Source organism: Hypanus sabinus, unplaced genomic scaffold (assembly GCF_030144855.1).
Source record: "Hypanus sabinus isolate sHypSab1 unplaced genomic scaffold, sHypSab1.hap1 scaffold_1591, whole genome shotgun sequence".
NCBI classification, from domain to species: domain Eukaryota; kingdom Metazoa; phylum Chordata; class Chondrichthyes; order Myliobatiformes; family Dasyatidae; genus Hypanus; species Hypanus sabinus.
Window position 1 is genome coordinate 49828 of NW_026779670.1, and position 23744 is coordinate 73571.

The 23744-nt window shown below is 56.4% G+C and overlaps 1 protein-coding gene across 1 annotated transcript in view; it reads left to right on the forward strand.

Moving 5' to 3' along the window:
* The window catches only part of LOC132387173 (lysine-specific demethylase 2B-like), a 64005-nt gene extending 40685 nt beyond the window's left edge, over positions 1-23320 (forward strand). Inside the window, exons 13-17 of the mRNA XM_059959520.1 lie at positions 2817-2852; positions 4272-4798; positions 9573-9736; positions 11059-11214; positions 23028-23320. Of these exons, the coding sequence (XP_059815503.1) occupies positions 2817-2852; positions 4272-4798; positions 9573-9736; positions 11059-11214; positions 23028-23305 (1161 nt within the window). The 3' untranslated portion in view covers positions 23306-23320. The remainder of the gene's footprint in view (positions 1-2816; positions 2853-4271; positions 4799-9572; positions 9737-11058; positions 11215-23027) is intronic.
* Positions 23321-23744: the final 424 nt, after the last annotated feature.

Here is a 23744-nt window from a genome sequence, read left to right on the forward strand (position 1 = left end):
GGAAACATCCTCTCCACATCCACTCCATCTGTGTCCTCTGGTCCTAGACTCCCCCACTACAGGAAACACCCTCTCCACATCCACTCCATCTGTGTCCTCTGGTCCTAGTCTCCCCCACTACAGGAAACATCCTCTCCACATCCACTCTATCTGTGTCCTCTGGTCCTAGACTCCCCCACTATAGGAAACATCCTCTCCACATCCACTCTATCTGTGTCCTCTGGTCCTAGACTCCCCCACTACAGGAAACATCCTCTCCACATCCACTCTATCAGTGTCCTCTGATCCTAGACTCCCCCACTACAGGAAACATCCTCTCCACATCCACTCTATCTGGTCCTGGACTCCCCCACTACAGGAAACATCCTCTCCACATCCACTCCATCTGTGTCCTCTGGTCCTAGACTCCCCCACTGTAGGAAACATCCTCTCCACATCCACTCTATCTGTGTCCTCTGGTCCTAGACTCCCCCACTACAGGAAACATCCTCTCCACATCCACTCTATCTGTGTCCCCTGGTCCTAGACTCCCTCTCTATAGGAAACATCCTCTCCACATCCACTCTGTCTGTGTCCTCTGGTCCTAGACTCCCCCACTACAGGAAACATCATCTCCACATCCACTCTGTCTGTGTCCTCTGGTCCTAGACTCCCCCACTATAGGAAACATCCTCTCCACATCCACTCTATCTGTGTCCTCTGGTCCTAGACTCCCCCACTATAGGAAACATCCTCTCCACATCCACTCTACCTGTGTCCTCTGGTCCTAGACTCCCCCACTATAGGAAACATCCTCTCCACATCCACTCTGTCTGTGTCCTCTGGTCCTAGACTCCCCCACTATAGGAAACATCCTCTCCACATCCACTCTATCTGTGTCCTCTGGTCCTAGACTCCCCCCTTTATAGGAAACATCCTCTCCACATCCACTCTATCTGTGTCCTCTGGTCCTAGACGACCCCACTATAGGAAACATCCTCTCCACATCCACTCTATCTGTGTCCTCTGGTCCTAGACTCCCCCACTACAGGAAACATCCTCTCCACATCCACTCTATCTGTGTCCTCTGGTCCTAGACTCCCCCACTACAGGAAACATCCTCTCCACATCCACTCTATCAGTGTCCTCTGATCCTAGACTCCCCACTACAGGAAACATCCTCTCCACATCCACTCCATCTGTGTCCTCTGGTCCTAGACCCCCACTACAGGAAACATCCTCTCCACATCCACTCCATCTGTGTCCTCTGGTCCTAGACTCCCCCGCTACAGGAAACATCATCTCCACATCCACTCCATCTGTGTCCTCTGGTCCTAGTCTCCCCCACTACAGGAAACATCCTCTCCACATCCACTCCATCTGTGTCCTCTGGTCCTAGACTCCCCCACTACAGGAAACATCCTCTCCACATCCACTCTATCTGTGTCCTCTGGTCCTAGACTCCCCCACTACAGGAAACATCCTCTCCACATCCACTCCATCTGTGTCCTCTGGTCCTAGACTCCCCAGTACAGGAAACATCCTCTCCACATCCACTCCATCTGTGTTCTCTGGTCCTAGACTCTCCCACTACAGGAAACATCCTCTCCACATCCACTCTATCAGTGTCCTCTGATCCTAGACTCCCCCACTACAGGAAACATCCTCTCCACATCCACTCTATCTGTGTCCTCTGGTCCTAGACTCCCCCACTACAGGAAACATCCTCTCCACACGCACTCTGTCTGTGTCCTCTGGTCCTAGACTCCCCCACTACAGGAAACATCCTCTCCACATCCACTCTATCTGTGTCCTCTGGTCCTGAACTCCCCCACTCTAGGAAACATCCTCTCCACATCCACTCCATCTGTGTCCTCTGGTCCTAGACTCCCCCACTACAGGAAACATCCTCTCCACATCCACTCTATCTGTGCCCTCTGGTCCTAGACTCCCCCACTACAGGAAACATCCTCTCCACATCCACTCTATCTGTGTCCTCTGGTCCTAGACTCCCCCACTATAGGAAACATCCTCTCCACATCCACTCTATCTGTGTCCTCTGGTCCTAGACTCCCCCACTATAGGAAACATCCTCTCCACATCCACTCTATCTGTGTCCTCTGGTCCTAGACTCCCCCACTACAGGAAACATCCTCTCCACATCCACTCTATCTGTGTCCTCTGGTCCTAGACTCCCCCACTATAGGAAACACCCTCTCCACATCCACTCCATCTGTGTCCTCTGGTCCTAGACTCCCCCACTATAGGAAACATCCTCTCCACATCCACTCTATCTGTGTCCTCTGGTCCTAGTCTCCCCCACTACAGGAAACATCCTCTCCACATCCACTCTATCTGTGTCCTCTGGTCCTAGACTCCCCCACTATAGGAAACATCCTCTCCACATCCACTCTATCTGTGTCCTCTGGTCCTAGACTCCCCCACTACAGGAAACATCCTCTCCACATCCACTCTATCAGTGTCCTCTGATCCTAGACTCCCCCACTACAGGAAACATCCTCTCCACATCCACTCTATCTGGTCCTGGACTCCCCCACTCTAGGAAACATCCTCTCCACATCCACTCTCTCTGTGAAATGCTGGAGCAGACTCGATGGTTTAATGCTGCTCCTGTGTCTCATGGCTTCACCTACACCTATCGGATCTCTTCTCAGAGAGAGAAAGGGGGAAGGGGGAGGGAGAGTGGGAGTGAGGGAGGGGAGAGGAGATGAGGGTGGCGGGCCTCTCCTCCTGATGTCTGAGCAGGCAATTAACCTTGTCTCCCCACCTCTCTCCTGCTCCCCACCCCTCCCTGTCCTGACACCTCATGTCCCCAGATAAAACTCGAGAGGGAACAGATACTGTTGCGGACGGTGAGAGAACTCAATCGAAACCTGGGAGTGGGGTGCAGAAGAGAGAGTGTGATGGGATGGGGTGGGTGTAGGGGAGGTCGGTGATGGAGATAGATGTAGGGGAGGGAGGGTGTGACGGAGATGAGGAGGGATGTAGGGGAGGGAGGGGTTGACAGAGACAGGGAGGAGTGTAGGGGAGGGAGTGGGTGACGGAGACGGGGAGGGGTGTAGGGGAGGGAGGGGGTGACGGAGACGGGGAGGGGTGTAGGAGAGGGAGGGGGTGACGGAGATGGGGGGGTGTAGGGGAGGGAGGGGGTGACGGAGACGGGGAGGGGTGTAGGGGAGGGAGGGGGTGACGGAGATGGAGAGGGGTGTAGGGGAGGGAGGGGGTGACGGAGATGGAGAGGGGTGTAGGGGAGGGAGTGGGTGACGGAGATGGGGAGGGGTGCGGAGGAGGGAGGGGGTGACGGAGACGGGGAGGGGTGTAGGGGAGGGAGGGGGTGACGGAGACGGGGAGGGGTGTAGGGGAGGGAGTGACGGAGATGGGGAGGGGTGTAGGGGAGGGGGTGACGGAGATGGGGAGGGGTGTAGGGGAGGGAGGGGGTGACGGAGACGGGGAGGGGTGTAGGGGAGGGAGGGGTGACAGAGATGGAGAGGGGTGTAGGGGAGGGAGGGGGTGACGGAGACGGGGAGGGGTGTAGGGGAGGGAGGGGGTGACGGAGACGGGGAGGGGTGTAGGGGAGGGAGGGGTGACGGTGACGGGGAGGGGTGTAGGGGAGGGAGGGGTGACGGTGACGGGGAGGGGTGTAGGGGAGGGAGGGGTGACGGTGACGGAGAGGGGTGTAGGGGAGGGAGGGGTGACGGTGACGGAGAGGGGTGTAGGGGAGGGAGGGGGTGATGGAGACGGGGAGGGAGGGGTGACGGAGACGGGGAGGGGTGTAGGGAGGGGGTGACGGAGACGGGGAGGAGTGTAGGGGAGGGAGGGGGTGACGGAGATGGGGAGGGGTGTAGGGGAGGGAGGGGGTGACGGAGACGGGGAGGGGTGTAGGTGAGGGAGGGGGTGACGGAGACGGGGAGGAGTGTAGGGGAGGGAGGGGGTGACGGAGATGGGGAGGGGTGTAGGGGAGGGAGGGGGTGACGGAGACGGGGAGGGGTGTAGGGGAGGGAGGGGGTGACGGAGACGGGGAGGGGTGTAGGGGAGGGAGGGGGTGACGGAGACGGGGAGGGGTGTAGGGGAGGGAGGGGGTGACGGAGAAGGGGAGGGGTGTAGGGGAGGGAGGGGGTGACGGAGACGGGGAGGGGTGTAGGGGAGGGAGGAGGTGACGGAGATGGAGAGGGGTTTAGGGGAGGAAAGGGGAGACAGGGAGGGGCTTGGGGAAAGGGCGACAGGGATGGGGAGGGTGAATGCCTCTAACCCCCCTGCCCCGCTCCCTCCCACAGAAGAGGAAGGCAGAAGATGATGTCGACCATCCGTCCCTGCTGAAGTTTCCCCGTCCGGGCAAGGGAGCGGCTATCTTCCGCGCCGAGCGTCTCCGCCGGTGTCATCTCAGGCGAACCCAGTCCCTCGCCCTTCACCCCTCCTCCTCCTTCTCCCCCGGCCTCCCCCTCCGCCCTCCCCTCCCCTCCTCCGACGGCAACCCCACCCACCCGCGCCTCTCCGACGGGGTCAAGGCCGAGGTAGGGGGATTGCAGCCTCCCGTCCGCCTCCAGCGGCCGCCGGCCGACTTCCGGGGCTCGGGGGCCCCCCGCCGGCCCCTCTCCGCCTCCCGGCCCCCGGGCAGGGGGACGGGAGGGGCCGAGGGAGGGGGCTGCCCCTGCGGGAGGGCCGGCCCCCCTATGCCCTCGCCTGGTGGCAGCCCCTCCGAGGACCAGATGATGCAGAGGCACGTGTGGCTGCTGGTGTTCCGCTACCTAACGCAGAGGGAGCTCTGTGTCTGCATGAGGGTCTGCAAGGCGTGGAACAAGTGGTGAGTAGCCTCTCGGCCCCCCCCCCCCGGATCACTGGTATCTGATCCCCCCCCCCCGATCACTGATATCTGATCCCCCCCCCCCCCGATCACTGATATCTGATCCCCCCCGATCACTGATATCTGATCCCCCCCGATCACTGATATCTGATCCCCCCCGATCACTGATATCTGATCCCCCCCGATCACTGATATCTGATCCCCCGTCCCCCCGATCACTGATCTCTGATTCCCCGTCCCCCCGATCACTGATCTCTGATTCCCCCTGTCCCCCCGATCACTGATCTCTGATCCCCCCCGTCTCCCCCGATCTCTGATTTCTGCTCTCCCCGATCACTGATCTCTGCTCTCCCCCGATCACTGATCTCTGCTCTGCCCCGATCACTGATCTCTGCTCTGCCCCGATCACTGATCTCTGCTCTCCCCCGATCACTGATCTCTGCTCTCCCCCGATCACTGATCTCTGCTCTGCCCCGATCACTGATCTCTGCTCTGCCCCGATCACTGATCTCTGCTCTCCCCCGATCACTGATCTCTGCTCTCCCCCCGATCACTGATCTCTGATCCCCCCCGATCACTGATCTCTGATCCCCCCCGATCACTGATCTCTGATCCCCCCCCCTCCCCAATCACTGATCTCTGATCCCCCCGATCACTGATCTCTGCTCTCCCCCCGATCACTGATCTCTGATCCCCCCCCCTCCCCAATCACTGATCTCTGATCCCCCCGATCACTGATCTCTGCTCTCCCCCGATCACTGATCTCTGATCTCCCCCGATCACTGATCTCTGATCCCCCCAGTCTCCCCCGATCACTGATCTCTGATCCCCCCAGTCTCCCCCGATCACTGATCTCTGATCCCCCCGTCTCCCCGATCACTGATCTCTGATCCCCCCTATCACTGATCTCTGATCCCCCCCGTCTCCCCGATCACTGATCTCTGATCCCCCCCGATCACTGATATCTGATCCCCCCCCGATCACTGATCTCTGATCCCCCCCGATCACTGATCTCTGATCCCCCCCGATCACTGATCTCTGATCCCCCCGATCACTGATCTCCGATCCCCCCCGATCACTGATCTCCGATCCCCCCCGATCACTGATCTCCGATCCCCCCCGATCACTGATCTCTGATCCCCCCGATCACTGATCTCTGATCCCCCCGATCACTGATCTCTGATCCCCCACGTCTCCACCGATCACTGATCTCTGCTCTCCCCCTGTCCCCCCGATCACTGATCTCTTATCCCCCCCGTCTCCCCCGATCACTGATCTCTGCTCTCCCCCGATCACTGATCTCTGCTCTCCCCCGATCACTGATCTCTGCTCTCCCCCGATCACTGATCTCTGCTCTCCCCCGATCACTGATCTCTGATCCCCCCCGATCACTGATCTCTGATCACCCCCGATCACTGATCTCTGATCCCCCCCGATCACTGATCTCTGATCCCCCCCGATCACTGATCTCTGATCCCCCCCGATCACTGATCTCTGATCCCCCCCGATCACTGATCTCTGATCCCCCCCGATCACTGATCTCTGATCCCCCCGATCACTGATCTCTGCTCTCCCCCGATCACTGATCTCTGCTCTCCCCCGATCACTGATCTCTGCTCTCCCCCCGATCACTGATCTCTGCTCTCCCCCGATCACTGATCTCTGATCCCCCCCCGTCTCCCCAATCACTGATCTCTGATCCCCCCGATCACTGATCTCTGCTCTCCCCCGATCACTGATCTCTGATCTCCCCCGATCACTGATCTCTGATCCCCCCAGTCTCCCCCGATCACTGATCTCTGATCCCCCCAGTCTCCCCCGATCACTGATCTCTGATCCCCCCGTCTCCCCGATCACTGATCTCTGATCCCCCCTATCACTGATCTCTGATCCCCCCCGTCTCCCCGATCACTGATCTCTGATCCCCCCCAATCACTGATATCTGATCCCCCCCGATCACTGATCTCTGATCCCCCCCGTCTCCCCGATCACTGATCTCTGATCCCCCCTATCACTGATCTCTGATCCCCCCCGTCTCCCCGATCACTGATCTCTGATCCCCCCCGATCACTGATATCTGATCCCCCCCGATCACTGATCTCTGATCCCCCCCGATCACTGATCCCCCGATCACTGATCTCTGATCCCCCCCGATCACTGATCTCTGATCCCCCCCGATCACTGAATCTCTGATCCCCCCCGATCACTGATCTCTGATCCCCCCCGATCACTGATCTCCGATCCCCCCCGATCACTGATCTCCGATCCCCCCCGATCACTGATCTCCGATCCCCCCCGATCACTGATCTCCTGATCCCCCCCGATCACTGATCACTGATCTCTGATCCCCCACGATCACTGATCTCTGATCCCCACGTCTCCCCGATCACTGATCTCTGCTCTCCCCCGATCACTGATCTCTGCTCTCCCCCGATCACTGATCTCTGCTCTCCCCCGATCACTGATCTCTGCTCTCCCCCGATCACTGATCTCTGCTCTCCCCCGATCACTGATCTCTGATCCCCCCCGATCACTGATCTCTGATCACCCCCGATCACTGATCTCTGATCACCCCCGATCACTGATCTCTGATCACCCCACCGATCACTGATCTCTGATCCCCCCCGATCACTGATCTCTGATCCCCCCCGATCACTGATCTCTGATCCCCCCCGATCACTGATCTCTGATCCCCCCCGATCACTGATCTCTGATCCCCCCGATCACTGATCTCTGCTCTCCCCCGATCACTGATCTCTGCTCTCCCCCGATCACTGATCTCTGCTCTCCCCCGATCACTGATCTCTGCTCTCCCCCGATCACTGATCTCTGCTCTCCCCCGATCACTGATCTCTGATCCCCCCAGCTCTCCCCCGATCACTGATCTCTGATCCCCCCAGTCTCCCCCGATCACTGATATCTGATCCCCCCCGATCACTGATCTCTGATCCCCCCCGATCACTGATCTCTGATCCCCCCCGATCACTGATCTCTGATCCCCCCCGATCACTGATCTCTGATCCCCCCGATCACTGATCTCTGATCCCCCCGATCACTGATCTCTGATCCCCCCCGATCACTGATCACTGATCTCTGATCCCCCCCGATCACTGATCTCTGATCCCCCACGTCTCCACCGATCACTGATCTCTGCTGTCCCCCTGTCCCCCCGATCACTGATCTCTTATCCCCCCCGGTCTCCCCCGATCACTGATCTCTTTTCCCCCCCCGTCTCCCCCGATCACTGATCTCTGCTGTCCCCCTGTCCCCCCGATCACTGATCTCTTATCCTCCCCGTCTCCCCCGATCACTGATCTCTTTTCCCCCCCGTCTCCCCCGATCACTGATCTCTGCTCTCCCCCGATCACTGATCTCTGCTCTCCCCCGATCACTGATCTCTGCTCTCCCCCGATCACTGATCTCTGATCACCCCCGATCACTGATCTCTGATCACCCCCGATCACTGATCTCTGATCCCCCCCGATCACTGATCTCTGATCCCCCCCGATCACTGATCTCTGATCCCCCCCCGATCACTGATCTCTGATCCCCCCGATCACTGATCTCTGATCCCCCCGATCACTGATCTCTGATCCCCCCGATCACTGATCTCTGATCCCCCCGATCACTGATCTCTGATCCCCCCGATCACTGATCTCTGATCCCCCCCTCCCCCGATCACTGATCTCTGATCCCCCCCCGTCTCCCCCAATCACTGATCTCTGCTCTCCCCTCGTCTCCCCGATCACTGATCTCTGCTCTCACCCCGTCTCCCCCGATCACTGATATCTGCTCTCCCCCCGTCTCCCCCGATCACTGATCTCTGCTCTCCCCCCGTCTCCCCGATCACTGATCCCTGCTCTCCCCCGATCACTGATCTCTGATCCCCCCGACCACTGATCTCTGCTCTCCCCCCGTCTCCCCCGACCACTGATCTCTGTTCTCCCCCCCGTCTCCCCCGATCACTGATCTTTGCTCTCCCCCCGTCTCCCCCGATCACTGATCTCTGATCCCCCCCGATCACTGATCTCTGCTCTCCCCCCGTCTCCCCGATCACTGATCTCTGATCCCCCCCTCCCCCGATCACTGATCTCTGCTCTCCCCCGATCACTGATCTCTGATCCCCCCCGTCTCCCCCAATCACTGATCTCTGCTCTCCCCTCGTCTCCCCGATCACTGATCTCTGCTCTCCCCCCGTCTCCCCCGATCACTGATCCCTGCTCTCCCCTGATCACTGATCTCTGCTCTCCCCCCGTCTCCCCCGATCACTGATCCCTGCTCTCCCCTGATCACTGATCTCTGCTCTCCCCCCGTCTCCCCCGATCACTGATCTCTGCTCTCCCCCCATCTCCCCGATCACTGATCCCTGCTCTCCCCCGATCACTGATCTTTGATCCCCCCCGACCACTGATCTCTGCTCTCCCCCCGTCTCCCCCGATCACTGATCTCTGATCCCCCCCGATCACTGATCTCTGCTCTCCCCCCGTCTCCCCCGATCACTGATCTCTGATCTCCCCCGATCACTGATCTCTGCTCCCCCCCCATCTCCCCCGATCACTGATCTCTGCTCTCTCCCCGTCTCCCCCGATCACTGATCTCTGATCCCCCCCGATCACTGATCTCTGATCCTCCCCGATCACTGATCTCTGCTCTCCCCCCGTCTCCCCCGATCACTGATCTCTGATCCCCCCCGATCACTGATCTCTGCTCTCTCCCCGTCTCCCCCGATCACTGATCTCTGATCCTCCACCCCCCCCCCCCCCCGTCTCCCCAGGTGCTGTGACAAGAGGCTGTGGACTCGCATTAACCTGAGCCGGTGTAAATCCATCACCCCCCTGGCCCTGAGCGGCATCAGCCGGCGGCTGCCCGTCAGCCTCGACCTCAGCTGGAGCAACATCAGTCGCAAGCAGCTGACCTGGCTAATCAGCAGGCTGCCCGGTCCGTACCCACGGGGGAGACGGGTCAGTGGGGGGAGACGGTGCCCGGGCGGGGGCGGGCCGCGGGGAGGGGGAGTGGGCTGCGGTTCAGGCCTGGGGGGTCACATCTCCCACCTGGAGAGAGAGGGATGGGCAGGGGAACGGCAGAGAAAGAGGGAGAAGGGTTGGAGGGGGCAGAGAGCGAGAGAGAATGGTAGAGGGAGTGGAGCGAGAGGGGGAGGCGAGAATGAGAGATGGGCAGACGGGCGGAGAAAGGGTAGAGGGGCGGAGAGGGGGGATGATGGACGAGGGGTTGGAGAGACAGATGGGCAGAGAAGGTGGAGCAAGGGAGATCTGCGAGGAGAGCTGGGGTGAGGGAGAGGTCGGGGGGCAGAGGGAAAGGTGGAGTAGAGATGTCGAGCACGAGAGACGGGGTGGGGAGGGAGAGGGGTCGAGGGAGAGAGAGTGTCGAGCGAGAGTATGGGTTGGGGCATGACAGAGAGGGGTAGGGTGAGGGAGCCGGGGGTGTGAGTGATGTACACACGCCCACGACTGCACGGCGATGTTACACTGCACCCCACCGCTCTCGCACGCTGTCGTACACCAGCCATTTCCGCTTCTGGTTTCCCAGGCTGACCACGAGGGGCTGGTGATGAATTGTCCGTGGATTTTACAGCTGACTCGTGTGTGCGGGGGTCAGGGGGAGCTTTGAGCGCGAGGCGGGGGGCGGGGCAGGATTTGGGGGTGAGAGGGGTGCAGAGACACGAGGGAGAGAGGGATGGGCAGAGGGCGCTCCGGAGGGAGGGAGTGGGAGAGGGCCGGCTGGAGAGTGGTGGGCCAGTGTGGGCGAGGGAGAGGTGGAGTGGGAAGGGAGGAAGAATGGGGCGAGAGGGAAGGAGGGTGAAGTGGGAATGCGAGAGGGAAAGATTGGAATAGGGAGGGGGAGAGGCACAGACGGGGTGGTTACGAGGGGAGGGGGGCATAGAGCCGATGTGATGGGGAAAGAGGCAGTGAGTGGGGAGCGGGAGAGAGAAACGGGGAGCGGGATGGCTGAGGGAGGAGGAGAAAGACAGGGAGGGGATGAAGGGATGAGAGAGGAGAAGAGACAGTGAAGGTGGGGGGCAAGGGGCGAGAGTGTCGGGGAAGGGCAGGGAGCGAGGGGGGTCAGGCGGGGTTTATGGTGGAATTGTCAGCGAGAGAAGCAAAGGGAGAGGGACAGGGTGGGAAGGGGGTGGCTAGGGAAGTGGGGGGGCAGATGCTTGCGGGGGGGGGGGGGAGGAGAGAGAGCTGGAGGCGGAACAGTCCCGTGATACTGACGCAGCTCGCCCGCTCCTACCCCCCCAGGACTGAAGGACCTCTTCCTGTCGGGATGCACCTGGTCGGCCATCTCTGCCCTGAGCAGTCACAGTTGCCCGCTCCTCCGCACGCTGGACCTCCGGTGGGCAGACGGACTCCGCGACCCCCAAATGAGGGAGCTCTTCTGCGCGCCCGACAAACCAGGTAAACGGGGGGGGGCGGGGGGGGTGGCTCCCGGGGCACGACAGAGGGCGTCTGGCGTGCCAGTTCCGCTGGACGGGAGGCTGAGCTCAGTTCAGCCGTCTGTCGCAGCGGCACAAAACTCCGGGACGACTGAGTGCAGCTCGGGCTGCCCCGTTGCAGGGAGGGTGGGGGTTGGAGAGGGTGCTGCCTGGATTAGAGAGATCGGCCAGAGTCGGGCTCTTTACTCCGGAGTGTCGGGGGTTGGGGGGAACACCGGATCGAGGTTTCTACGATTACAATTCCGTTGCGGTGGACAGCGGTGCAGCTCGGTCTTCCCGCAGATCCCTTCAAACTGGGCAGGAATGTTCGGTGGGAGGCGGCCGGGAAATTTGCCGGGGCTGGGAGCGAGATTGGATCCCCTCAGGATGAAACGGCAGAGCAGACTCGATCGGCCAAATGGCCAAATTCTGCTGTGATATCTTGCAGCTCAATAAAACCCTGGTTAGACCCACACTGGGAGTGTTATGTTCAGTTCTGGTCACCTCACAATAGGAAGGATGTGGAGAATTTAGACAGGGTGCAGAGGAGATTCACCAGGATGCTGTCTGGATTAGAGAGGCTGCAGAGGAGATTGACCGGGATGCTGCCTGGATTAGAGAGGGTGTAGAGGAGATTGACCGGGATGCTGCCTGGATTAGAGAGGGTGCAGAGGAGATTGACCAGGACGCTGCCTGGATTAGAGACGGTGCAAAGGAGATTCACCAGGATGCTGCCTGGATTAGAGAGGGTGCAGAGGAGATTCACCAGGATGCTGCCTGGATTAGAGAGGGTGCAGAGGAGATTGACCGGGATGCTGCCTGGATTAGAGAGGGTGCAAAGGAGATTCACCAGGATGCTGCCTGGATTAGAGAGGGTGCAGAGGAGATTGACCAGGACGCCGCCTGGATTAGAGAGGGTGCAGAGGAGATTGACCAGGATGCTGCCTGGATTAGAGAGGGTGCAGAGGAGATTCACCAGGATGCTGCCTGGATTAGAGAGGGTGCAGAGGAGATTGACCAGGATGCTGCCTGGATTAGAGAGGGTGCAGAGGAGATTGACCAGGACGCTGCCTGGATTAGAGAGGGTGCAGAGGAGATTGACCAGGACGCCGCCTGGATGAGAGAGGGTGCAGAGGAGATTGACCAGGACGCTGCCTGGATGAGAGAGGGTGCAGAGGAGATTGACCAGGACGCTGCCTGGATTAGAGAAGGAGCAGAGGAGATTGACCAGGACGCTGCCTGGATTAGAGAGGATGCAGAGGAAATTGACCAGGATGCTGCCTGGATTAGAGACGGTGAAGAGGAGATTCACCAGGATGCTGCCTGGATTAGAGAGGGTGCAGAGGAGATTGACCAGGACGCTGCCTGGATTAGAGACGGTGCAAAGGAGATTCACCAGGATGCTGCCTGGATTAGAGAGGGTGCAGAGGAGATTGACCAGGATGGTGCCTGGATTAGAGAGGGTGCAGAGGAGATTGACCAGGACGCTGCCTGGATTAGAGAGGGTGCAGAGGAGATTGACCAGGATGCTGCCTGGATTAGAGAGGGTGCAGAGGAGATTGACCAGGATGCCGCCTGGATTAGAGAGGGTGCAGAGGAGATTGACCAGGATGCTGCCTGGATTAGAGAGGGTGCAGAGGAGATTCACCAGGATGCTGCCTGGATTAGAGAGGGTGCAGAGGAGATTGACCAGGATGCTGCCTGGATTAGAGAGGGTGCAGAGGAGATTGACCAGGACGCTGCCTGGATTAGAGAGGGTGCAGAGGAGATTGACCAGGACGCCGCCTGGATGAGAGAGGGTGCAGAGGAGATTGACCAGGACGCTGCCTGGATGAGAGAGGGTGCAGAGGAGATTGACCAGGACGCTGCCTGGATTAGAGAAGGAGCAGAGGAGATTGACCAGGACGCTGCCTGGATTAGAGAGGATGCAGAGGAAATTGACCAGGATGCTGCCTGGATTAGAGACGGTGAAGAGGAGATTCACCAGGATGCTGCCTGGATTAGAGAGGGTGCAGAGGAAATTGACCAGGATGCTGCCTGGATTAGAGACGGTGAAGAGGAGATTCACCAGTTTGCTGCCTGGATTAGAGAGGGTGCAGACGAGATTGAGCAAGATGCTGCCGGGATTAGAGAGGATGCAGAGGAGATTGACCAGGATGCTGCCTGGATTAGAGAAGGTGCAGAGGAGATTGACCAGGACGCTGCCTGGATTAGAGAGGGTGCAGAGGAAATTGACCAGTATGCTGCCTGGATTAGAGACGGTGAAGAGGAGATTCACCAGGAAGCTGCCTGGATTATAGAGGGTGCAGAGGAGATTGACCAGGATGCTGTCTGGATTAGAGAGGGTGCAGAGGAGATTGACCAGGACGCTGCCTGGATTAGGGAAGGTGCAGAGGAGATTGACCGGGATGCTGCCTGGATTAGAGAGAATGCAGAGGAGATTGACCTGGATGCTGCCGGGATTAGAGAGGGTGCAGAGTAGATTGACCAGGACGCTGCCTGGATTAGAGAGGGTGCAGAGGAGATTGTCCAGGATGTTGCCTGGATTAGAGAGGATGCAGAGGAAATTGACCAGGATGCTGCCTGGATTAGAGCCGGTGAAGAGGAGATTCACCAGGATGCTGCCTGGATTAGAGACGGTGAAGAGGAGATTCACCAGGAAGCTGCCTGGATTATAGAGGGTGCAGAGGAGATTGACCAGGATGCTGTCTGGATTAGAGAGGGTGCAGAGGAGATTGACCAGGACGCTGCCTGGATTAGAGAGGGTGCAGAGGAGATTGACCAGGATGCTGCCTGGATTAGAGAGGGTGCAGAGGAGATTGACCAGGATGCTGCCTGGATTAGAGAGGGTGCAGAGGAGATTGACCAGGATGCTGCCTGGATTAGAGAGGGTGCAGAGGAGATTCACCAGGATGCTGCCTGGATGAGAGAGGGTGCAGAGGAGATTGACCAGGACGCTGCCTGGATTAGAGAGGGTGCAGAGGAGATTGACCAGGATGCTGCCTGGATGAGAGAGGGTGCAGAGGAGATTGACCAGGATGCTGCCTGGATTAGAGAGTGTGCAGAGGAGATTGACCAGGACGCTGCCTGGATTAGAGAGGATGCAGAGGAAATTGACCAGGATGCTGCCTGGATTAGAGACGGTGAAGAGGAGATTCACCAGGATGCTGCCTGGATTAGAGAGGGTGCAGAGGAGATTCACCAGGATGCTGCCTGGATTAGAGAGGGTGTAGAGGAGATTGATCAGGACGCTGTCTGGATTAGGGAAGGTGCAGAGGAGATTGACCGGGATGCTGCCTGGATTAGAGAGAATGCAGAGGAGATTGACCTGGATGCTGCCGGGATTAGAGAGGGTGCAGAGTAGATTGACCAGGACGCTGCCTGGATTAGAGAGGGTGCAGAGGAGATTGTCCAGGATGTTGCCTGGATTAGAGAGGATGCAGAGGAAATTGACCAGGATGCTGCCTGGATTAGAGACGGTGAAGAGGAGATTCACCAGGATGCTGCCTGGATTAGAGAGGGTGCAGAGGAGATTCACCAGGACGCTGCCGGGATTAGAGAGGGTGCAGAGGGGATTGAGCAGGATGCTGCCGGGAGTAGAGAGGGTGCAGAGGAGATTCACCAGGATGCTGTCTGGATTAGAGAAGGTGCAGAGGAGATTGAGCAGGATGCTGCCGGGATTAGAGAGGGTGCAGAGGAGATTCACCAGGATATTGCCTGGATTAGAGAGGGTGCAGAGGAGATTGACCAGGATGCTGCCTGGATTAGAGAAGGTGCAGAGGAGATTGACCAGGGCGCTGCCTGGATTAGAGAGGATGCAGAGGAATTTGACCAGGATGCTGCCTGGATTAGAGACGGTGAAGAGGAGATTCACCAGGATGCTTCCTGGATTAGAGAGTGTGCTGAGGAGATTGACCAGGATGCTGCCTGGATTAGAGAGGGTGCAGAGGAGATTGACCAGGATGCTGCCTGGATTAGAGAGGGTGCTGAGGAGATTGACCGGGATGCTGCCTGGATTAGAGAAGGTGCAGAGGAGATTGACCAGGATGCTGCCTGGATTAGAGAGGGTGCAGAGAATATTGTGCAGGATGCAGCTTGGATTAGAGAGGGTGCAGAGGAGATTGACCAGGATGCTGCCTGGATTAGAGAGGGTGCAGAGGAGATTGACCAGGATGCTGCCTGGATTAGAGAGGGTGCAGAGGAGATTGACCAGGATGCTGCCTGGATTAGAGAGGGTGCAGAGGAAATTGACCAGGATGCTGCCTGGATTAGAGATGGTGCAGAGGAGATTGACCAGGACGCTGCCTGGATTAGAGAGGGTGCAGAGGAGATTGACCAGGACGCTGCCTGGATTAGAGAGGGTGCAGAGGAGATTCACCAGGACGCTGCCTGGATTAGAGAGGGTGCAGAGGAGATTCACCAGAACGCTGCCTGGATTAGAGAGGGTGCAGAGGAGATTGACCGGGATGCTGCCTGGATTAGAGAGTGTGCAGAGGAGATTGACCAGGATGCTGCCTGGATTAGAGAGGGTGCTGAGGAGATTGACCGGGATGCTGCCTGGATTAGAGAGGATGCAGAGGAGATTGAGAAGTTGCAGAGGGGATGTCTTTGTAACCCCCTGGGTCGCCTGAGGCTCGCTCAGATCGTTCCCGCCTCCGGCCCCGCCAAACTGGGTAATCAGCTGGTGTGGATGCTGTGTGATGTCCCCGCCTCGCCCAAAAACAGACAGTACACCATATGCGATTAAATGAGTACAATGTATAAAGGTTACTATAACTAAGTGATTAATAACGATACAGTATATATGAAGAAAAAAAAACAAAGAAAAGGCGCCAAACTTATCAAAGTCCAAACCACTTCGTGCACAACCGTTGGAGCTCAATTACTGAAGACTTCTGGCCACCATTCGATCCCCTCCGAACTCCTCGACTCGCAGCATGTCTGCTTTTAACAAAACAAAGAAGCCCTTTTGATTACATACACAGTAACAAACAAAAAAGAAGAAACCCCCTTTACACACACATTTCTGACTGAGAGCAGACTTGATGGGCCAAATGGCCGAATTCTGTTCCTATGTGTTATGCTCAGATACAGTCAGTGGCCACTTTATTAGGTACACCTGTACACCTGCTTGTTCATGCAAATATCTAATCAAACAATCAGATATAGAAGGATTCTTCATTGTTGTTTCCATAACAATTTTTTTTTTGACCAGTCAGGGTTGTTAGCCCTGAGCAGATCCCCCCAAACCTCGAGGACCGGTGGACCACTTGCAGTCTGGCCTCTACCCTTTGACCTTTTTGACGTGTGTAACCCTACCAAAGCACGAAGCCCTGACTCTAGCCAACATAGCTCTCTAGGTCATTGAGGACACAGATAGAGTGGATGTGGAGTGGATGTTTCCTGTAGTGGGGGAGTCTAGGACCAGAGGACACAGATAGAGTGGATGTGGAGAGGATGTTTCCTATGGTGGGGGAGTCTAAGACCAGAGGACAGAGGGGATGTAGAGAGGATGTTTCTTATAGTGGGGGAGTCTAGGACCAGAGGACACAGATAGAGTGGATGTGGAGAAGATATTTCCTATAGTGGGGGAGTCTAGGACCAGAGGACACAGAGAGAGTGGATGTGGAGAGGATGTTTCCTATAGTGAGGGAGTCTAGGACCAGAGGACACAGATAGAGTGGATGTGGAGAAGATGTTTCCTGTAGTAGGGGAGTCTTGGACCAGAGGACACAGATCGAGTGGATGTGGAGAGGATGTTTCCTGTAGTGGGGGAGACTAGGACCAGGGGACACAGATAGAGTGGATGTGGAGAAGATGTTTCCTGTAGTGGGGGAGTCTAGGACCAAAGGACACAGATAGAGTGGATGTGGAGAGGATGTTTCCTATAGTGGGGGAGTCTAGGACCAGAGGACACAGATAGAGTGGATGTGGAGAGGATGTTTCCTATAGTGGGGGAGTCTAGGACCAGAGGACACAGATAGAGTGGATGTGGAGAGGATGTTTCCTGTAGTGGGGGAGACTAGGAGCAGGGGACACAGATAGAGTGGATGTGGAGAGGATGTTTCCTGTAGTGAGGGAGTCGAGGACCACAGATAGAGTGGATGTGCAGAGGATGTTTCCTGTAGTGGGGGAGTCTAGGACCAGAGGCCACAGATAGAGTGGATGTGGAGAGGATGTTTCCTGTAGTAGGGGAGTCTAGGACCAGACGACACAGATAGAGTGGATGTGGAGAAGATGTTTCCTGTAGTGGGGGAGTCTAGGACCGGAGGACACAGACGAGTGGATGTGGAGACGATGTTTCCTATAGTGGGGGAGTCTAGGACCAGAGGACACAGATAGAGTGGATGTGGAGAGGATGTTTCCTATACTGGGTGTGTCTAGGACCACAGGACACAAATACAGTGGATGTGGAGAGGATGTTTCCTGCAGTGGGGGAGTCTAGGACCAGAGGACACAGACAGAGCGGATGTGGAGACGATGTTTCCTCGAGTGAGGGATTTGAGGACCAGAGGACACAGATAGAGTGGATGTGGAGAGGATGTTTCCTTTGGTGGGGGAGTCTAGGACCAGAGGACACAGATAGAGTGGATGTGGAGAGGATGTTTCCTGTAGTGGGGGAGTCTAGGACCAAAGGACACAGATAGAGTGGATGTGGAGAGGATGTTTCCTGTAGTGGGGGAGTCTGGGACCAGAGAACACAGACATAGTGGATGTGGAGAGGATGTTTCCTATGGTGGGGGAGTCTAAGACCAGCGGACAGACGGGATGTGGAGAGGATGTTTCCTGCAGTGGGGGAGTCTAGGACCAGAGGGCACAGATAGAGTGGATGTGGAGAGGATGTTTCCTGTAGTGGGGGAGTCTAGGACCAAAGGACACAGATAGAGTGGATGTGGAGAGGATGTTTCCTATAGTGGGGGAGTCTAGGACTAGAGGACACAGATAGAGTTGATGTGGAGAGGATGTTTCCTGTAGTGGGGGAGACTAGGACCAGGGGACACAGATAGAGTGGATGTGGAGAAGATGTTTCCTGTAGTGGGGGAGTCCAGGACCAGAGGACACAGATAGAGTGGATGTGGAGAGAATGTTTCCTGTAGTGGGGGAGTCTAGGACCAGAGGACAGAGATAGAGTGGATGTTGAGAGGATGTTTCCTCTAGTGGGGGAGTCTAGGACCAAAGGACACAGATAGAGTGGATGTGGAGAGGGTGTTTCCTGTAGTGGGGGAGACTAGGACCAGGGGACACAGATAGAGTGGATGTGGAGAGGATGTTTTCTGTACTGGGGGAGTCTAGGACCAGGGGACACAGATAGAGTGGATGTGGAGAGGATGTTTTCTGTACTGGGGGAGTCTAGGACCAGAGGACACAGATAGAGTGGATGTTGAGAGGATGTTTCCTGTAGTGGGGGAGTCTAGGACCAGAGGACACAGATGGAGTTAATGTGGAGAGGATGTTCCCTATTGTGGGGGAGACTAGGACCAGGGGACACAGATAGAGTGGATGTGGAGAGGATGTTTTCTGTACTGGGGGAGTCTAGGACCAGGGGACACATATAGAGTGGATGTGGAGAGGATGTTTTCTGTATTAGGGAAGTTTAGGACCAGAGGACACAGATAGAGTGGATGTGGAGAGGATGTTTCCTATAGTGGGGGAGTCTAGGACCAGAGGACATAGATAGAGTGGATGTGGAGAGGATGTTTCCTATGGTGGGGGAGTCTAAGACCAGAGGACAGAGGGGATGTAGAGAGGATGTTTCTTATAGTGGGGGAGTCTAGGACCAGAGGACACAGATAGAGTGGATGTGGAGAAGATGTTTCCTATAGTGGGGGAGTCTAGGACCAGAGGACACAGAGAGAGTGGATGTGGAGAGGATGTGTCCTATAGTGAGGGAGTCTAGGACCAGAGGACACAGATAGAGTGGATGTGGAGAAGATGTTTCCTGTAGTAGGGGAGTCTTGGACCAGAGGACACAGATAGAGTGGATGTGGAGAGGATGTTTCCTGTAGTGGGGGAGTCTAGGACCAAAGGACACAGATAGAGTGGATGTGGAGAGGATGTTTCCTATAGTGGGGGAGTCTAGGACCAGAGGACACAGATAGAGTGGATGTGGAGAGGATGTTTCCTGTAGTGGGGGAGTCTAGGACCAAAGGACACAGATAGAGTGGATGTGGAGAGGATGTTTCCTGTAGTGGGGGAGTCTAGGACCAAAGGACACAGATAGAGTGGATGTGGAGAGGATGTTTTCTGTATTAGGGAAGTTTAGGACCAGGGGACACAGATAGAGTGGATGTGGAGAGGATGTTTTCTGTATTAGGGAAGTTTAGGACCAGAGGACACAGACAGAGTGGATGTGGAGAGGATGTTTCCTATAGTGGGGGAGTCTAGGAGCAGAGGACACAGATAGAGTGGATGTAGAGAGGATGTCTCCTACAGTGGGGCGTTCTAGGACCACAGGACTCAGATAGAGTGGATGTGGAGAGGATGTTTCCTATGGTGGGGGAGTCTAAGACCAGAGGACAGAGGGGATGTAGAGAGGATGTTTCTTATAGTGGGGGAGTCTAGGACCAGAGGACACAGATAGAGTGGATGTGGAGAAGATGTTTCCTATAGTGGGGGAGTCTAGGACCAGAGGACACAGAGAGAGTGGATGTGGAGAGGATGTGTCCTATAGTGAGGGAGTCTAGGACCAGAGGACACAGATAGAGTGGATGTGGAGAAGATGTTTCCTGTAGTAGGGGAGTCTTGGACCAGAGGACACAGATAGAGTGGATGTGGAGAGGATGTTTCCTGTAGTGGGGGAGTCTAGGACCAAAGGACACAGATAGAGTGGATGTGGAGAGGATGTTTCCTATAGTGGGGGAGTCTAGGACCAGAGGACACAGATAGAGTGGATGTGGAGAGGATGTTTCCTGTAGTGGGGGAGTCTAGGACCAAAGGACACAGATAGAGTGGATGTGGAGAGGATGTTTCCTGTAGTGGGGGAGTCTAGGACCAAAGGACACAGATAGAGTGGATGTGGAGAGGATGTTTTCTGTATTAGGGAAGTTTAGGACCAGGGGACACAGATAGAGTGGATGTGGAGAGGATGTTTTCTGTATTAGGGAAGTTTAGGACCAGAGGACACAGACAGAGTGGATGTGGAGAGGATGTTTCCTATAGTGGGGGAGTCTAGGAGCAGAGGACACAGATAGAGTGGATGTAGAGAGGATGTCTCCTACAGTGGGGCGTTCTAGGACCACAGGACTCAGATAGAGTGGATGTGGAGAGGATGTTTCCTATAGTGGGGGAGTCTAGGACCAGAGGACACAGTTAGAGTGGATGTGGAGAGGATGTTTTCTGCAGTAGGGGAGTCTAGGACCAGAGGACACAGATAGAGTGGATGTGGAGAGGATGTTTCCTATAGTGGGGGCGTCTAGGACCAGAGGACACAGATAGAGTGGATGTGGAGAGGATGTTTCCTGTAGTGGGGGAGTCTAGGACCAGAGGACACTGATAGAGTGGATGTGGAGAGGATGTTTCCTGTAGTGGGGAGTCTAGGACCAGAGGACATAGATAGAGTGGATGTGGAGAGGATGTTTCCTGTAGTGGGGGAGTCTAGGACCAGAGGACACAGATAGAGTGGATGTGGAGAGGATGTTTCCTACAGTGGGGATTCTAGGACCACAGGACTCAGAGAGAGGATGTGGAGAGGATGTTTCCTATAGTGGGGGAGTCTAGGACCAGAGGACACAGGTATAGTGGATGTGGAGATGATGTTTCCTATAGTGGGGGAGTCTAGGACCAGAGGACACAGTTAGAGTGGATGTGGAGAGGATGTTTTCTGCAGTAGGGGAGTCTAGGACCAGAGGACACAGATAGAGTGGATGTGGAGAGGATGTTTTCTGTATTAGGGAAGTTTAGGACCAGAGGACACAGACAGAGTGGATGTGGAGAGGATGTTTCCTATAGTGGGGGAGTCTAGGAGCAGAGGACACAGATAGAGTGGATGTAGAGAGGATGTCTCCTACAGTGGGGCGTTCTAGGACCACAGGACTCAGATAGAGTGGATGTGGAGAGGATGTTTCCTATGGTGGGGGAGTCTAAGACCAGAGGACAGAGGGGATGTAGAGAGGATGTTTCTTATAGTGGGGGAGTCTAGGACCAGAGGACACAGATAGAGTGGATGTGGAGAAGATGTTTCCTATAGTGGGGGAGTCTAGGACCAGAGGACACAGAGAGAGTGGATGTGGAGAGGATGTGTCCTATAGTGAGGGAGTCTAGGACCAGAGGACACAGATAGAGTGGATGTGGAGAAGATGTTTCCTGTAGTAGGGGAGTCTTGGACCAGAGGACACAGATAGAGTGGATGTGGAGAGGATGTTTCCTGTAGTGGGGGAGTCTAGGACCAAAGGACACAGATAGAGTGGATGTGGAGAGGATGTTTCCTATAGTGGGGGAGTCTAGGACCAGAGGACACAGATAGAGTGGATGTGGAGAGGATGTTTCCTGTAGTGGGGGAGTCTAGGACCAAAGGACACAGATAGAGTGGATGTGGAGAGGATGTTTCCTGTAGTGGGGGAGTCTAGGACCAAAGGACACAGATAGAGTGGATGTGGAGAGGATGTTTTCTGTATTAGGGAAGTTTAGGACCAGGGGACACAGATAGAGTGGATGTGGAGAGGATGTTTTCTGTATTAGGGAAGTTTAGGACCAGAGGACACAGACAGAGTGGATGTGGAGAGGATGTTTCCTATAGTGGGGGAGTCTAGGAGCAGAGGACACAGATAGAGTGGATGTAGAGAGGATGTCTCCTACAGTGGGGCGTTCTAGGACCACAGGACTCAGATAGAGTGGATGTGGAGAGGATGTTTCCTATAGTGGGGGAGTCTAGGACCAGAGGACACAGTTAGAGTGGATGTGGAGAGGATGTTTTCTGCAGTAGGGGAGTCTAGGACCAGAGGACACAGATAGAGTGGATGTGGAGAGGATGTTTCCTATAGTGGGGGCGTCTAGGACCAGAGGACACAGATAGAGTGGATGTGGAGAGGATGTTTCCTGTAGTGGGGGAGTCTAGGACCAGAGGACACTGATAGAGTGGATGTGGAGAGGATGTTTCCTGTAGTGGGGAGTCTAGGACCAGAGGACATAGATAGAGTGGATGTGGAGAGGATGTTTCCTGTAGTGGGGGAGTCTAGGACCAGAGGACACAGATAGAGTGGATGTGGAGAGGATGTTTCCTACAGTGGGGATTCTAGGACCACAGGACTCAGAGAGAGGATGTGGAGAGGATGTTTCCTATAGTGGGGGAGTCTAGGACCAGAGGACACAGGTATAGTGGATGTGGAGATGATGTTTCCTATAGTGGGGGAGTCTAGGACCAGAGGACACAGTTAGAGTGGATGTGGAGAGGATGTTTTCTGCAGTAGGGGAGTCTAGGACCAGAGGACACAGATAGAGTGGATGTGGAGAGGATGTTTCCTATAGTGGGGGCGTCTAGGACCAGAGGACACAGATAGAGTGGATGTGGAGAGGATGTTTCCTATAGTGGGGGAGTCTAGGACCAGAGGACACAGATAGAGTGGATGTGGAGAGGATGTTTCCTACAGTGGGGATTCTAGGACCACAGGACTCAGAGAGAGGATGTGGAGAGGATGTTTCCTGTAGTGGGGGGAGTCTAGGACCAGAGGACACAGAGAGAGGATGTGGAGAGGATGCTCCACATGTCTTATTGTCATGGGGGGTGGGGGGGAGGGAGTGCGGGTGAGAGAGTGAGACTGTGGCAAATGCTCTCCTCACCTGGCATTTCTCCCCCCTCAGGTCAGCTGGACAACCGGAGCAAACTGCGCAACGTGACAGACTTCCGGTTGGCGGGTCTCGACATCAGCGACGTGACGCTGCGCCTCATTATCCGTCACATGCCCGTCCTCGCCCGTCTCGACCTCAGTCACTGCTCCCACCTCAGCGACCACTCGCTCAACCTGCTGACCGCCGTGGGGTCGTCGACCCGAAACTCCCTGTCGGAGTTACATCTGGAAGGTAAAGGGGTCAGGCCGGTGGCTGTCTCTCTCTGTCCCCTCCCTCCCCCGTCTCTCTGACCCCTCTCTCTCCCGTCTCTCTCTGTCCCCTCCCTCCCCCGTCTCTCTGTCCCCTCCCTCCCCCGTGTCTCTCTGACCCTTCTCTCCCCCGTCTCTCTGTCCCCTCCCTCCCCCCGTCTCTCTGACCCCTCCGTCTCCCCGTCTCTCTCTGTCCCCTCTCTCTCCCCGTCTCTCTGACCCCTCCGTCTCCCCGTCTCTCTCTGTCCCCTCCCTCCCCCGTCTCTCTGACCCCTCCGTCTCCCCGTCTCTCTCTGTCCCCTCCCTCCCCGTCTCTGTCCCCATCCTCTCCGTCTCTCTCTGACCCCTCCCTCCCCGTCTCTGTCCCCTCACTCCCCCCGTCTCTCTGACCCCTCCGTCTCCCCATCTCTCTCTGACCCATCCCCCCTGTCTCTCTGTCCCCTCCCTCCACGTCTCTCTCTGACCCCACCCCTCCCCATCC